A 16,872-nucleotide genomic window follows, 5' to 3' on the forward strand; every position below is an offset into this window, starting at 1 on the left:
TTCCTAGAGAGGTGGTCGATGCCCCAAGCCTGTCAGTGTTTAAGAGGCATTTGGACAATGCCCTTAATAACATGCTTTAACTTTTGGTCAGCCCTGAAGTGGTCAGGCAGTTGGACTAGATGATGTAGGTCCCTTCCAACTGAAAATATTCTATTCTGTTCTGTTCTGTTCTGTTCTATTCTATTCTGCATAGAAGGAGTTGAGTATAGGAGCCACATAACTTGGAGGACACCAGGATGGCTGTGGTCCCTTCCTTATGGGTGGATCTCTTTACCCACCTGCCTTCAAGCCTCCATGCCCTTAATATTATGAAAGCTGATTATTGCTGGGGAAGTATTTTCACAGCTCATTTAAGGTCCAGCACACCAAAGTATTTCAGAAGTGGCACAGGAGAGAACAGTGCAGCTTTGTGAAACCACTATCAGACCAAATTTTCCAGCTCTCTGCTAAGCTTCTACCTTCATCTTTTCTTTCAAACTTTGCCAAAGGTTGCCGGCTTGTGCTGAAAATGTCAAGGTGGGGTGCTTACCTAGGAGTGAAATTTTCTGGAAAGTGACAACTAATTTTTTTCCCCCCAAGAATTAAGAAATAAATGCCCTTTTTTACCAGTATTTTGCGTGGGAGAATCATCATGGTGTCAGGGATGTACATTGTATCCTCTTCCAGAAAATTTCCCTGCATTTCTCCAACTAAAAAAAAAAAAGAAGAATTTTAAGATCTGGTCATACTTTAGCAGGTAAATTAGATGAAAATCCCATTTTTACTGAGTCTTCTCTATTCTCAAAGCAGAAGAGGGGCAGACAAAACTTTCCCTGCTGTTTCTCCAGTCTTTTGTGAAATATTATACTGGAATGGAGACCTGTGAGATAACTGTCCCAGTCAGTGAGAAATACCCACACTGCATGGCTGGAGGAGAAAACGAAGCAACTCACCTAGAACACAGCGGAATTTGGAAAAGGAGGGGAAGGGAGAACGCAAGGGAAGGGAAAGGGGTTGATGGTGGTAGGTCAGACCCAGAGCTTCATCGCACAGGTAAGAGGGGAGGGAATTTTAAGCAAGGACCAGAGTAAGTAGGAACAAATATGAGGTCAGAAAATAAAGACCAGGACACAGGGAAGAAAAGACTAGAGGTAGATCAGGCAAAGAGGGTCAGAGGTGAGGCAGGAGAGGAGCAGTTTCAAAGAAGGAGAGATGGGTAAGTCAGAGGAGGGAGGATGGAAGCAGGATTCACTAATGACATGGAGGGAATGGCAGGTTACAATTGGGGCCGGGAAACATCCATAAAGATACAGGCCAAGTAGGGCTTGATATTTTACTGGGAAAAAGACAAAAATTAGCAGCCATAGAAACCTACCAAGATAAAAGACAGAAAATGGAAGCTAAACTGATGGGCTGGAGTAATCTCAGACACCAAGCTCCTTTCACCATGGGTCCTGGGATTCCTTTTAGCAGTGAGTCCCATTGTAAGCACTGACTTATATGCGATACTTTGGTCTTCAGTTCTGCCATGTAACAGAGATGGAGAAAGAGGGGGGCATTCCTTGGCTTCCACAACTAACCCCATAAATTACGTATATGATTTTATAATTGATGCCTACTAGGTGTGCTTTTTTAGACATGTCTACCAGAGCTTTTATAAAGGTGTGTTTGATAAATTACAGCTTCACTCCCTTTTCCTGTCTGCCTGCTGCTGATTTAACACCTCCTGGATTGCTTTTCCACAGGCTCTACAGGAGGAGATTAACGTTTCCGGTAGTAAAATAAAAGTGAATTACCTGAGCAGCCGCACAGCTGGCTACAAATCAGTCCTGAGGATCAGCATGACCCACCCCACCATCCCCTTCAACCTCATGAAAGTCCACCTCATGGTGGCAGTCGAGGGACGCCTCTTCAGAAGGTGGTTTGCAGCTGCTCCAGACCTGTCCTATTATTTCATCTGGGATAAGACAGATGTCTACAGCCAGAAGGTGTATGGGCTCTCAGAAGCCTTCGGTAAGTGACCCCAGGGCTTGTGTCTCTTTTTAGAAGCAGCTAAGTGGCAATGCGCAAACCTTGTCCTAGACTGGTATGGTCCAACTGCTAATACATAAAAAGGTCCCTGCTGGTTCACTGCTGATTCCTTGGAGAGGATTGAGCCCAGCTGTTCAGGCAGCACGCATTTCCCCAACAGATGAATACTTATCTGTTCTCTGGCTCATGGCCCAGCACATACATCCTGAGCTGCTACCATCACATTCATACAGAAGGAATGAACTGGGACTAAAGGCGTTTGGCTACCTCTCATCTATAGCCAAAAGCTGTCAGCGCTGCTTTGAAAGAAATCCCTAGAACTGAGTCCTAATCTCCAACCTCCTTGTGCCCGACCTTCAGGATTGCTCTAATCTTACAGTTTCCTCTTCGTTGCCCATTCAAGAACCCAATCCCAAAACGGGGCCTGATGCTCTTCTCTCTTGTACCTTGTGCATTCATTTACATCCACAAAAGACTGTCAGAAGCTGTAAGGCAGAGAACAGGAAGGTTCTGCATACTCAACATGCCACATCCCCAGCACAAAGAAGTATGGTCCTTGCCACCCACTCTACAGGGGCAGAACCTGAAGTCCTTGCTAGGGCAGGAAACTGTGGGTATAATATATATGCAGAGACACACTTCACTTCTTTTCCTGCTGCCATCCCAGACCTCACCCAGTGAGTTCTGTGTGGTGATGATGGAGGGAAGGGGGTACTTTGAGTGTATAGTGAGCGGAGGTGATGCTGCTCTGCAGTGGTTCCTTCCCATCTGACCAACAACCAGAGGACATTCAGTTAACAGGTCTTTGACAGAGTCTAGACTAGATCTTTTAGGCTGCCAAGACAATGATATCAGCAAGATGGAGAGATCCCAAATTAACAAATAGAGCTCTTGTTGACAGAAGAGTGGTTCACTGATGCCTCATAGCCCAGCTGAATAAAGTCTCTTTAGAGGAGCTGTAGGGTGCCTTGTTTTCTAGGAGGAAGAATAGGTGCCTTCCTCTCACTCAGGCTCAGCTGCCTTGAGCATGCTGGATGATACAACTTGTTGACATAAGAGTGGTTCACTGATGATAGCCCAGCTGAATATAAGTCTCTTTAGAGGAGCTGTAGGGTGCTTTGTTTTCTAGGAGGAAGAATAGGTGCCTTCCTCTCACTCAGGCTCAGCTGCCTTGAGCATGCTGGATGATACAACCTGCTGAGCTTACCCAGTTTGGAGTCCACACTGAGAAACGTGTCCTGGTAGCATATCCTGAAAGACTGTTTACATGCTCTTTAAGATGCTAGATCAGCTCCATGCTGCTAGATCAGGTCCTGAGTGCTCCATGATGCAGCTCTGCAGCCCTAGAGTACTTGAGCAGGTCTGAGGACTTCAGCATTCAGGCTTTCAATAATTCCCACCTCTAGAACAATGGAAAATATCAAGCCTTCTTTTCCTAAATTACATCTTCCTCTGATACTGTCTGATTCTGCAAAAGGCTGTATTTGATGGGGGATCCTGAGTTCACCCAGTGAACAGCACTTTTCAAAGAGGCTGGGAAACTTGTAAGATCAGACCTTTATTTTTATCTAGTTTAAAAAAAAAAAAGAGCTATGTAATTGCTTTTCATTTGTGTAGAACTTGCAGTTCTGCTCTGCTTCAGCTGTTAGCACTGAAAAGATCAGGTAGGGCAGAAGAAAAGCAGACCAGTGAAACTGGTCCTGCTTCATCTGAGAAAATCATAAAGGAGTCATTATTCTGTCAAAAACATGATTTTCCTTTTACTGACATCATTTTACTCTTAAGCAACTCCAATGTGTTCAGTGGAGTTACTCCTGAAAGGCTCTGATTAGACATCATGGCAAGCAAACCACATTTTGCCGTGTAGCCTTTTGACATTAACAATGAACACAAGTCAACCTGGTCTAAGACTGCTGTCTCTGAGGGACTCACTGCCCCATGCCTCATTTGTATAAGTCTTCACTTTCCAAGAAAGGCCATGATATTTAGCAAGTTCCTGACATGCAGTCTTAGATCAAAGATACTAGATAGGAGTCAAATGCTCCCATTTAGGAGTCCAGCAGTGGTTTACACTCTCAAATACCCATTGTTTTAAAATATGTCTTTAAAACAGTGTCTTTTAAATCTTTAGCGCATTTGCCCAACATCTACAACAGTGTTGACCTTTTTAAATGCAGGATGGCCTTTAAAGAGAAAAATATTAAGACTGTGCCTTACGATGATGACATTTTAAATGAAATTGGCAGTTGCCGGTAGAAATGTTCTTACCCCTGCTCAGTTGAAACTCTGTGTGTGCTGATTGTGCATTTCTGGGTTACTAATCTGGGGGGTCTTTTGCTTCTCTCTTGTTCATAGTTTCGGTAGGTTATGAGTATGAATCCTGTCCTGACTTGATCCTGTGGGAGAAGAGGACAGCTGTGCTTCAGGGTTATGAAATTGATGCTTCCAAACTTGGAGGATGGTCCCTGGACAAACATCATGCCCTCAACATACAAAGTGGTAGGTTGACTGTAACACATGACAGAGGAATAATGCAGTGTTGCAAGGCCCAGTTGCTTTTTATCATTAAGAATTCAAGAAAAGGAAAGAAACCTGACCAACACATGTACTCTCTCATGTATTTTACTAACAAATTATTTCTAGTAAGCTCCATTTAGAAGCAATATGGTGTGTATAAATCCAAAAGAAACTGGCCATAGTGAATTAATTGAATGTCAGCATGTCTAACTTCGTAGTGTCTTAAAAGAAGGGGATTAACAAGGAAAATATTCCTAGAATAACAAAGGGGAGTCTATTCAGATTGGACCTACCACTGACCATAAATCCACCTAGAAACATCCTCCAGCAACAGCAAGTACAACAAAGTGTACTTGCAGAAATGAGAGGCTTTGTGGGTCATAATGGAGAATGGCAGGTGCCAGAGTCCTTGAAGGACTGCAGCAGGGAGGCTTGAAAGCTGATCAGAACATATTAAAAAAATGGAAGCACTGTGACCTTCTGGATGATAGCAGAGGTATGGGAGCAAACATCTCATTCAGCCCACACCACTGCTGAAAACACTACACTTACAGGGAACATAAGCAGAGCTCCTCCAAACCTTTGCAGAGGAAACATTTCTCTAGAGAATGCACCATGGTCTTCCTGTCCCTTATCTTTCCATGAGCTATGTAATTTCTTTTTTTACCTGGTAGGCTGCAAATTACAGGGCAAGGAGGGACAGAAAAGGCAGGTAAAAATTCATGAGACGCTGAAAAGTGTGTTTATTTCATTCAAAGGTAAAGACAGTCTTGTTCTCCCTACATACTTTTGTTCTGTAGGAAATGTAACAGGTCTATAAAAATACTTACTTCAGATAAAAGGCTCCTCGTGAAACCATCACAAAACAATACTATGAAAGATGATAAACCTCCTTAGAATCATAGAATCATAAAATCATTTAGGTTGGAAAAGGCCTTTAAGATCATCGAGTCCAACAGTAAACCTAACACTGCCAAGTCCACCACTAAACCGTGTCCTTGCCACTTGACAAATTCCCCAGCTGCCATCCAGCATTGCCAGTTTGTGCTCCCTTTGGTCTCAGTTTCCCTGTCTTTCTTTAATTTCCTTATTACTGTTTTCTTTCTCTAGGCATCTTGCATAAAGGAAATGGGGAAAACCAGTTTATTTCCCAGCAGCCGCCTGTAATCGGAAGCATTATGGGCAACGGCCGCAGACGTAGCATTTCTTGTCCAAGCTGCAATGGTCTTGCAGATGGGAACAAACTCCTGGCTCCCGTTGCCCTAACATGTGGGTCTGATGGAAGTCTTTATGTTGGAGATTTCAACTACATCCGAAGGATCTTTCCCTCTGGCAATGTCACCAACATACTGGAGCTGAGGTACGCTGTGCTGCACGTGGCCATTATAACTATGCCCTTGAGTTCTGCAGAAATGTTATGTACCCAAAAGGAAAATAAGCAAAACTCTTAAAAAACCTACAGTAAAACAGAAAAAAAAGCTGTCCAGATTTGCCTCTTCTGCAACTCTGCTGACTTTGATTTACACTGGAGAAACACAAGCCTAACAAGTTCTTCCAGAATTGAATCACACACCAAAAATATTGACAGTTTCTGTGCTGTTAAATCAAACTGTGTTGACGTTTCCCTTTCGGTGTAGTTAGAGATCAGTGGGAATTCTTAAACTTAACAGTCAGCCTCTGAGATAACCTAAACTTGGAAGGACACAGCACTGATGGTGATATGTAGAGGTTAATCAGGACAGATTCGTAATTAAGACAGGATGATCACCTAGGGAGTCACAGACTGGGTTTTTCTAGTTGTTTTTTGGGGGACAAACACATATCAGCTCCCCTTGGTTCCCAGCTGAACAGCAGTGTCAGGGTGAACATACAGATGGATCATCTGAAAAGAAGTGAAGTGTTTCCATTTACCCCAAATAACAAAGGAAAAAAAAATATATATTCGGAGAAATAGGGAGGATGGGGAAGGAACATCCATTGAAAACAAGGAAGGGGAGGGAAAAGTATAGATTTGTCACAAGTTCTGAGGAAATGAAATAGATTGTGACTGAATCAAAATTTCAAATTGACCTCACTGGGGATATTTTTCCTATCTAAAATTTCCACAACAAATACAGTTACCCACTTCAAAGCACCAGGGCCTGACTCTGAACTCTGTGACCAGACAAGACTCACTCCAGGAAAAGTCAATAGAGTTAAACCAGTGTTTGTGAATGAGGCTTCTCTGCTTGAAGGACCTGACCTAAAGTCCTGAGGGGTCTATATGAGGTTAGCATTGTAGGAAGGTTCACATTCCCATTTACCTCTCAAGATCTGGCCTGAAAGTGAGAATCTTCCAGAAAGGAAAAACCTCCCTGCTCTACTCAGATTTAACATCCTGGCTGCTGAGGACAAAAATAAGGCTCCATTTCTGCAAGGACTGCCACGTGGAAGCTTACTAGACAGCTTACTAGAGCAGCAAGGTCCCCCGTACAGCATTGCTTTGTATTCCCATTTGCTCCACAAGGCCACGGGTAAAAATGAAAGAGCTGATCTGAAGCAAAATTGGTGCAAGATCCCATTAGTCCCTCATTTACAAACATCCCACAGTCCTTAGGCCTTGCTGAAGGTCTTGTCACGCAGAACCATCGTCGTAGATCATGGTGTGTGAGAAAAAAATCCAGACAGCCTTCACACAGCTTCCACTTAGAGAATAGGTGTCTTGGTATGCTCAAAGGGCGACAAGGAAATCAGGAGGAATCATTGAATTAGGAAGCCCACAGTGAGATGTTTACAGTCACATCCCAGAGGGCTGAGGTACCTTTTGAGTAAATAAGCAAGAACCTGATTCTTGCTATTCTGTTACGTGATATACGAGAACTTAATATCTCTCATGTTTGTAAGGTGGGAAGCTGGGATAAATCTCCAGACCTGGTCCACGTTAAAGAATGTAATATTCTTCCAGTGCCAGAAAGTTATTTTAACAGCCAAAGGTGAGATTTCCAGAAGAGCCTAGGTGATTTGGGGCCCAAATCCCACTGCAACTGAGTGGGATTAATATCTCATTCCCAGAAGTACAATTCTGAAAACCTGATCCCTGTTTCATTGTCAGTGGAAATACCAGACCCAGCGGAGGTTTTGCAGAGTATTTCCTGATTGGAAAAGAGAAAATTGGAAGCCTTGACAGAGTGGCCTTGCTGGCTTTTGTGTAGAGCCACAGAGTTAAATTTACTCCAGAGTTAAATCTGCTGGAACGATTGCTGCTTCATCTGTGCAAACACTTAGGTTACTGGATCTAATAAACATTTCTTCACTCTGATGTGCTATGAAGTAAGTGGGTTCAGATGCAGGCTGACTAAAAGCTATGGAGGAAAGCCATTGCTTTTAGACTAAATGGAGTTTGCTTGTGTCTTCTCAAATCAGCATCGCCTTGGAGATTAACACCCTCACTATTTGGCTTTTGGGGTTTGTTTGGGGGGGCGTCTTTTGAGGGTAGTGTTCTGTTGCAGAGAGGAAAGCAAATGCATTGTGAGTCGCAGATAACTGCAGCTGGGTGTGTAACTAGACCCATGAAAAATGTCCAGCTCAACATAATTTCAGTCCTCTGGGCTAGAGTTCACTAGGTTATGGCAATGAACTGCCACCTGTAACTGTGCAACTGTTAAGGTACCTTTGCAAATCACAAAGTTTTGCTTTGAGAGTGAAAAAAACTGTAAAGATATCTGCATCTACATATATTTAGCTCAGTACTGCTCTGAATGATAAAGTCTGCCTGGTCCTATCTCCTGCATAAGTGAATAACTCCAAGCAGGTGAGATCACACTTCCTTTGTGATATGCGGCGGTACATAAGTGAGCTCGCTGCCAAGTAATATCCAATATAAAATATATCAGTGTCATTCCAGCTAAGTCTTTATTTATTATTGCATTGTATGATACAGTTACTGTCAAGTTTTCAATCTGCTAATAATGCATCGAACTGAGCTGCTAACACCTCATTCTTTCTTCTATTCCCTGCTTTCCTGTCTTCTGTCAGAAATAAAGATTTCAGACATAGGTAAGCCAACCAGTGGAGAATTCTTATGCCACTCCCTGTCTTGTTGCATGTTGTTACACAGTGAGCCACAAGTGCCATTTCCAGATGATTCAATAGCAAATGAAGCTGGCGTGATTAAAACTGGCGTAGGCAATCAGTCATCAGAACTGGGAGCCATTAATCACAGAGCAGAGTCGCACAGATTTCTGCATGAGCTGTCATAGCTGTAGACAGGGGAAGTATAGACACGAGAAGCAGGGTTAACGAGAGGAGGAGGGTGGAAGGAAAAGTGGGTGGGAATTAACCAAGGAAGCAAAGTGGGAGCACCATCAGGATACAGGTCACTGGAATAGCCATGCTGGAAAAATAATTCTCATATGGTGAAATGTCTTCCTTTTGAGTTTTGGGGAGTGTAACAGGCATAATGAAGGGCCAGATGTACCCCAGCATCACCCACCTAGGGAAGTAAGTTTTTTGTAATTCTTTGTCAGCCTGAGCTCTTCATAGAGAGCCTTCACATTATGTGAAAGTATGTCAGGCTCAGATGGGAGGTAGTACAACTCAGAACCTTAGCCAGGAAATGCAATAAAAAAGAGAAAAAGTAATGACAAGAAAACAAGATGAAAGAGAGACTCCTAAATTGGAGCTTTGTCACTAAGCATATTTGTCATTTGGGTTCACTGGAGTTTCAGTGAATTTGATCCAATCAGTTGCATTCAGGAAGATGTCAACCTCCTGTCACTGTCTGTGTTTGCAAGGACTTCTCTGGCTCTGACAAGTTTCCCATCCTTCTCCCCAGTTGCTTTCTAAATTAGAAGCTTAGACTGTGGAGCTGGGTTTGGGGTTTTTTTGTTTGGTTTTCTTTTTGCTTTTGGGATTGGGGATTTTTCGTGCTACATGCTTTTTATTTACTGTTTCTTTGACTTCATAGAGGCTGTGCAAAACCAGAAATGTTCATTTTATCTGCATGCCTGGAAATGCAATGGAGTAGAAACTGGTTTTTTGTCTTATTGCCAGAACATTAATGAAGGGCTGAGCTTCCACAGTATAATGGACTGGCCCAAAGCAGGGCTGGGAGGTTGGTACACAAGACCTCTGCACTGACTGTCTTCATCAGGCTGAGTTCCAGCCCCCCAGCTCCTCTTTCACATCATTTGAAGGCAATAGAAAAACTCATTTCTCTTTGGAGCAGCCAGGTTGTATCCTTAATGCCTTAGAAATACACAGCCACTAAAGTGCACCTGCTTTGACAATGAAGGGCAGCAGCTGGATACCTGTTACAAGAAGAATTTTTCTGTATGAAGGCAATAACTGAGTGAAGATATATGGACTGGCCACAAATGCTGCAGATGCCACCAGAGCCTTACAAAGTTGGCAGGGCTTCAGCCTTTAGACAATTCCTAAAAACTAAGAAATGAAATGAAAGAAAGCCGAGAAATGCCAGCTTCAGTGCAGTCCAAAGGGGACCAGTGAGGGAGGAGAAGGAGGTGAGGAGCTCTAGATCAAATATTCCCATCTGTGACTACATTAAGGGAGTCATCCGTGTGAGTTAGCATCTGTTCTGTGTCATTTGCCGTAATACTTCTTGTTAGGAAGCCTCTTCGTTCCTGAGCCACAGGGAAATAAGTGGGTGTAGTCTTAGCCAAAGCTCCAGTGCTTTGAGCTCCAGAAGGTCCTAAGCTTGACACTGTTGACAGGCAACAGTTGCAAAGGGTGAGATCCACAGGACTGAATCTTAGTGGTTTGGAAAAGCTGCAATCCATATGCAAAAGCTTCCTCATTTCAGGGGAAAGGATTCCTCCTGACTACGTAGCCTGTGGTGAGCTTGATCTCCAGAGGTTCTGGAGCTACCAACTAAGAGGCTTGGCTCTACAGCACAGCATAGGTAGCCAAGGTCTAATTCTGCAACAGCCAAAATGGCTGTGTGTCAGCATGGGGGATGTTAGCTAAGCCAAAAAGCATCACCAAATTGTGATGCCTCCCAAGTTTACACCCGTCTGTCATTCATTAATAGATTAGTAGGAACTTACTCCAGTATGTCTGTGTATGGACCTGGCTTGATGGGCCTATAGAAGCTAATGACTTTTTCCAAGCATGGCAATAATAATTTACAGTTAATTATCATTATCTTTTCTCTGCAGGAACATGGAGGGCAGTGAGGCATTTCTGTCCTGTAAATATGCAAAAAGTGGCCACACTTAAATATATTCTTCCTTTCTTGTTTCCATTCATACCTTAGAGAGACAAATCTACAATTAGTGGCAAAGAGAGGTATCTCAGAAAACTGCCCTAGGATCGGATCAAAAGTCCTTTGCACTCCCTGGGTTGGCTTATGGCATTGCTATGAAGTTTTATTATCCAGCCTGTGACACTAGAAGAGCTTTGGGCATCGCACACAAACTGAAAACACTAAAAGGCCAAGTGTAAATTCAGCTCACTGCACTGTGTGGCCTTCTTATGTATTAATCTATTGAATGTCACCCAGGGAAAAAAAAGACCAGTACCTCACACAAGCTATAATAAAATCCTCTGTTTGTGAGCGGCAGGGTGCTTAGCATGGAGCCATGGAAACGCAGCCCTGCCGAACAAAAACCGCTTGGCTTCAGGAATTCGGTAGTTCTTTAGTCACCAGCAAATGCATGAGGCCAGCAAGTCTCAGAGGGGAAGAGGGCAGCTAGCACAGAAAGTTTTACAGAGGTGTTTTCATGTCCTTAAACAGAGACATCAGATCCAAAGAAGCCCCAGGGGTTTATTCAGATCAGCTGTTATGGGTAACTAACTTTGGTATTGTGACTGCTCCTGTCTGTTGGTCACAGTGGGAGCCAGAGCCATACTGTTACCATTAACAGAAGTTGTCCTTTAGAGGAGATGGTAGATGCTCTTGCATTTGGGAAACTAAGATGTAGTTCATCTTGTAAGATAAGTGTTGAAAATAAGTCAGACAAATCATACCCAAAAAGATGCTATTTCTCTCCACTACCTGTAAAGGGAGTTAAGGCAGCCGGTTCAGATGTAAGCATCCACCTTGTAACCATCTAAAGCTCGGTGAGATGAATCCCCTGGCTTTGAACAGAAGCCAATGAAAAGGTGCAGTCTGCTGTGCTGATGCATTATAGGTAACCTGCTGAAACCAGGAACCATCTCCCTTTTCTCATCTTTATTCCTTAGAGACTGGCTTCCCGCTCTGGAGCAGGAGGTTCCTTCCTCAGACTCCTCCAAAACATGGGCTCTGGGCCCAAGGGAGTAATAACTTTTGCTTAAAGCCTGTGCATCCATTATAGTACAACAGAAGAAATCCAGAGGAGTGCCACCTCTTTGCCTGTTCACCCAACTTTTTAGCACTTTCCTTCCTCATGCCTGTGTGTAAGGAATCCTGTAAAGCATAAGCACTTTAAAATGGAGTTTGAATCTCCAAACATATCTGCAGAGCTCCCCAAATGGTGCTGGTACTATCCTGTCTGAATAATGAGAATGAAAAAAGGAAGGGGACAAGGCAGATGTGTGGGAGAGCGTATATGCAACCCCAAACACCTGGTATCACTGTGGACTTGGAAGATTTCCCTGTGCTTTCCCAGCACATCACCGTATCACAAGCGTACAAGGAAGCAAATATCACCTCCATTTCACTTTGGCCTGCAGAACCTCTGCTTATGAAACTGTCCTCATTCCCAGTGACTACACCATCACACAGTAACACCCACTAAAGTGTCTGTTCTTGGTTAGGTACCAGCCCACCCCATCCCTGCAACTTCGGTTTGTTCCTTCATGGACTTAAAATATCAGTGCAGTGCTCAGGGTTTCTTCTGAAAAACCTTAATAGCAAAAGTAATTATCTGAATGGGAAATCAGCTCTTCACCCACAGCCCTTTTCTAGTGGTGGCAGTGTCAATATGGGGGCTAAATATTCTGAGACTACAAATACTGTAACTGATTAAGTCTTCTGAATAGTAAAAAGTCCTGTCTTTTGTTTTGGTCCATTATGTAACTGAGCAATGAGAGAGGATGAAAGGAAAAAAAATAATCTTCTCTGCTTCACCCCAGGCAGATTTATTTCAGTTGTTGTTCAGTTCAGTCCAATTTGCCACTTGGATTTGCCTATTGATTGTGGCTTTAAATAAAAAGCAAAGCCTCAGTGTTCCTGGCTCCAGTGCTCATGCATTATCACAGATGAAGGGAAGCAGTTTGGGAACTTTTACATTACTAACATATGCTTATTTAGCATCTCTCATCCTGAAGGATCTTGAAGTGTTAAACAAAAGCTCCAGTGTATAACGCTATGCAATTCGTGCAAGGGCAGAGCGTGACACCTTCCCGATACAGTGGTGAAAACTGTTGGCAGAGACCAGGGGGGTAAATTCAAGCTTGATCATTTTTAACAGTTTGTGTTTTACCATCCTTGCTCCAAAGCATTCCAGGTTAAATACTCCATTGCCTAAGACATCCCAGGGGGCCTTCCACCCACAAAAGCCCTATGCATGGAGTGGTGTTTAGGAAACCATGATAATGCCCGTAAAAATAAAAAGTAGCCGATAAAAATGAACCACCACTTCCTATTGCTCACACAGAGCCATGCAGCAGAAAAGATATAGTTTTTATTGGGGCTGCCAATACCATTAATGACATTACATTTAGAAAAGTAATTGTATGTCTTAGGAGAGTTTTGCTATCAGCTCACCAGGTGAAATCCAGAATAAGTTTTAAGTGAGCTAAGATTATTACCATCCCATGGGTAGTTTAACCAACATAACTTTCTACCTCTATCTCTTCCAAAGCACATTTGGTAGTAAAGGTGTATGTGCCTCTGTGGCATCCAGCTATGCAGAGGATTAAAAGTTTAACCAGTCAGAGCTAATTTTTCAATGATTGTGAACTTTGAACTCATCCCTACTTTTTTGAGGAATCTATATTCAGCACCTCATTAGTAGAACTAAACTTGGGTTACCAGCAGCTACTCAAAGTATTACCTTAATATGACAGTTTTTTACTTAGTCAGTAAATTTAGGTGGGAAGTACCATTCAGCTTTTCTGCTGGATGAATGTTTTGCTTTTACCTGTGGTTAAAAGAAACCAGCATATGCTTCAGTGTCCATTTTCCACAGGAGCTGGGACTAGAAAATAGTTTAAGATCTCTCTCTTCCACAGAAGGTTGTAATCAATAATAAAATCCACCAGAGCGAGTCTATGAAATCCAAAAATAAATTACAGTGATAGTGCTGGAAAGGGAAGTGGGAACCTCCAGTTCTGCTACCATTTTTCTTCATCTTTGGGGAAGTAATTTGCCTTTGCCCATCTGCAAACGGCCTGCTGTAAGACTCAGTGAAAGCTATCTGTGCTCTCCAGGCGAAGATGCTAAAGAATTGCAAAGTGCCATTAAAAACGTCCTCCTCTTGTCCACATCCCATGCAAAATAGAGATCCTGAACAGCTCAAAAGCTGACTGACATTCAGCTGGGCTTTGTTAGGACAGTCAGTGGAAAATACGAGGCCCTCATCAAAATGGATGATGGATTCCCACAAGGAACTTCTTCCACCAGGGTTGAAGTCACTTGCTTAGTGTGAGTGACATGCAGGTAACTTAAATAATACCCTACCAGCCTTCTGTCATTGGAAAGGAATACAGATGGAGACTGAACTGTCAGGCTGGAGCTGTCTTGAAGGTCAGAGCATTTTATTTAGCAAGAATCAGTGTCATTTGTGGAGATGAAATCTGTCCGGACTTTAATAGGATAAATCACAAGGGATATTCCAGAATAAATCAGAAAGGCTTTTTTTTCCCCAAAAAGTATTAAGTAATTTGAATGAAGAACCAACTTACAGCTTTTTTAAGCAGAGAATAATTCAGTAGTTTTTATGTGTCTGAAGAGGGGTTAATTTTCCTAACGTAAAGGTTGAAAGAGAGAGGAAATTTCTTATTATGAGGGATAGAATCAACTGTGATCGACACTCAGGTTTCTAACCAGCTTCTCCTGGAACAATTCCATTAAGTGCAAAATTGTGAACTATGGCCTATGCGTTTATTATGAATTCTTGGGAGTTGATGAGTTTGGACAGCTTGAAGGTGTTCTGGAGAAAAGTAGAGACTTTTTCCTACTTGTTCTAATTACTACTTAGCCTTTCTTAGAAGGAGAGAGACCTGTGTTCAGGCAGCAGGTGTTACAAGTTTTATCTGTTGGTTTCAGGCTTAGAAGAGATGCAGCTCAATGCACACTAGTAATAAACACTTAATTTTAATAAAGAAGTTAATAAGTTTAATATCTATATTAAACTACAGATAGATTCCTTGAAAGACAATTTTTAAAATTGTGTCTAAACTCATCTGGTTGGTTTTTCTGGCCAGTCCCATCGAATGCTTTCCATAAAGTGGATGCTAGTTTATTCATTTCTTCAGTCTTGGGCTCATTTAGTGTTGTAGTCGTGGAGCTAGAAACGTTAGCCTTCTGTCTGCTCACCCCTTTTTCTCAGCCACCCTTTCTAGTTTTCGAGGAAGCAGTGAGTGAGCGGGGTTTAGCAGGGGACTGACATTCGGGTTCCTCAGCCCTCCTCTTAGTTCACATTTTACTTAGGGCAAAATGTGGCACTTCAAGGACCATTTTGTTTCTCTCTTCATTGGGGTCCAGCTGAATTCAGTGGCAGGACTCCCCCTAATCTCCGTGAGGGTAGGATAGGACTCTAGGGTCTTTGCTGGAGTCAGCAAGAGCACCAGATAAGCCCTGATGCACAGTTCTTCACGAGTACATCTTCAGGTGCTTTATACTTGGGGGTCTGCATTTGGGGTTTTGTCCTGGGGTTTCTCTTGGGAGGGCAGGTTTTATTTTTTTGCTTTGTTTTCTGCACCTAGTGTAGTACGCTTCCCTTTCACTTTCTGGCACTGCACTAACACCAGTTTCAGGACTGTCTATATTAAGTAAATTAATCAATCCCAGGCATTGGAACTCAACCTATAGTAGTTCCTGGCATGATTTTGGCTCGGGCCAGTGAGCCCTTTCCTTTGGTAGCTGCCCTTCATGTCAGAGAGCACCCCAGACACAGTGACTGGTAACAGATATAGCTCAGGATCCTGTGCTGTAACACACCGTGTAGTAACATTGTCAAATACGACACTGCTTCACTTTCCCAGTCTGTCTGCCCTGTGCATTTTTATTGTCTAAAGTGTTTGCATTGCCTGTTGACTTAAGGAAACAAATAATCCAAAAAATAATGTCATACCCTTGTTTTTCAGCCACAGCCCAGCTCATAAGTATTACTTGACCACAGATCCAATCACCGGCTCCATCTACCTCTCCGACACCAACAGCCGACGTATCTATAAAATCAAGTCAACCACGTCAGTGAAAGACATTGTGAAGAATTCAGAGGTCTTGGCTGGAACTGGGGACCAGTGCCTCCCATTCGATGATACCCGCTGCGGAGATGGAGGCAAAGGCACTGATGCTACCCTTACAAATCCCAGGGGTGAGACAGCTTCTTCTCCTCAGGCTTTTTTAAAGGGGTCTTTTTGAAAGGGGCTTGTTTAGTCATGCTGGAGACTGCTCTCCTCTCCAATTCAGAAAATGCCCTTGGATTTTGCAGGTCTTCCCAAATCAACCCACAAATACATCCTAAGGGCTTGCCTCTGGAAATAAGTGGGTATGTCTCACCCTCAGCCAATCCTTGTTCTTCTTATTGAGGTGGCTGGGAGGAGTGCCAGACCAGAAGGGTGTAGTGATGGGCACGTGTCCAAAGGGCAATAGAATAAATCCACCCATCAATTTTATACTCACTTAGCCACTATTCCTCCCTACCAAATAACAGTGTTTGAGTCTTCCCAGTCTGGACTGGATTCACTTACATTCAGTTCACTGAGGCTTTCTTGGCATTAAAAACATGAAAAGCTCTATAAGAATATATATAAAATAGCAACAAAACCGTCATACAGCTCAGAGATACGTAAATTGAGGTTTATGCATTGACATTATATATCATGGCATCCAGCTTAGGGGGTGGATACTAATTTCGATACAGGAATGGTCTAATTCAGCGCGACTTCACCTGGCTCCTGATTACCTTACTTAAATGTGATAAAAGCACAGTCAAATCAGAATAAAAGCATCACACAGCCTTCATGACTGTGAACTAAATTGTTCAAAACAGGTTTAGCCAAACATATGCAGTCCTGTGTGTAGCCAAGACTTCAGTCTGGCAGTCTCAAGGTAACAAGCTCTGCATATGGAGGATGTCGCTCCCCGCAGCTGTCCACAGCTCCTCGGAAAAAAACACACGGAGGGTATAGAGATGAGGTGGAAGATAGTGTTGGTGTACGCATCTTCTGCAGTGTTTGTGAAGAGGGGAGAGA

The 16,872-nt window shown here is 43.0% G+C and overlaps 1 protein-coding gene across 1 annotated transcript in view; it reads left to right on the top strand.

Annotated features, from left to right (window-relative positions):
- The window catches only part of TENM4 (teneurin transmembrane protein 4), a 619,397-nt gene that overhangs the window by 548,665 nt on the left and 53,860 nt on the right, over positions 1-16,872 (top strand). The window contains exons 21-25 of the mRNA XM_009323472.1: positions 1,725-1,992; positions 4,366-4,509; positions 5,638-5,887; positions 8,542-8,562; positions 15,760-15,992. Coding sequence (XP_009321747.1) covers positions 1,725-1,992; positions 4,366-4,509; positions 5,638-5,887; positions 8,542-8,562; positions 15,760-15,992 — 916 coding nt within the window. The remainder of the gene's footprint in view (positions 1-1,724; positions 1,993-4,365; positions 4,510-5,637; positions 5,888-8,541; positions 8,563-15,759; positions 15,993-16,872) is intronic.

The sequence above is a fragment of the Pygoscelis adeliae genome, unplaced genomic scaffold, assembly GCF_000699105.1.
Source record: "Pygoscelis adeliae isolate BGI_AS28 unplaced genomic scaffold, ASM69910v1 Scaffold84, whole genome shotgun sequence".
Lineage (NCBI taxonomy): Eukaryota > Metazoa > Chordata > Aves > Sphenisciformes > Spheniscidae > Pygoscelis > Pygoscelis adeliae.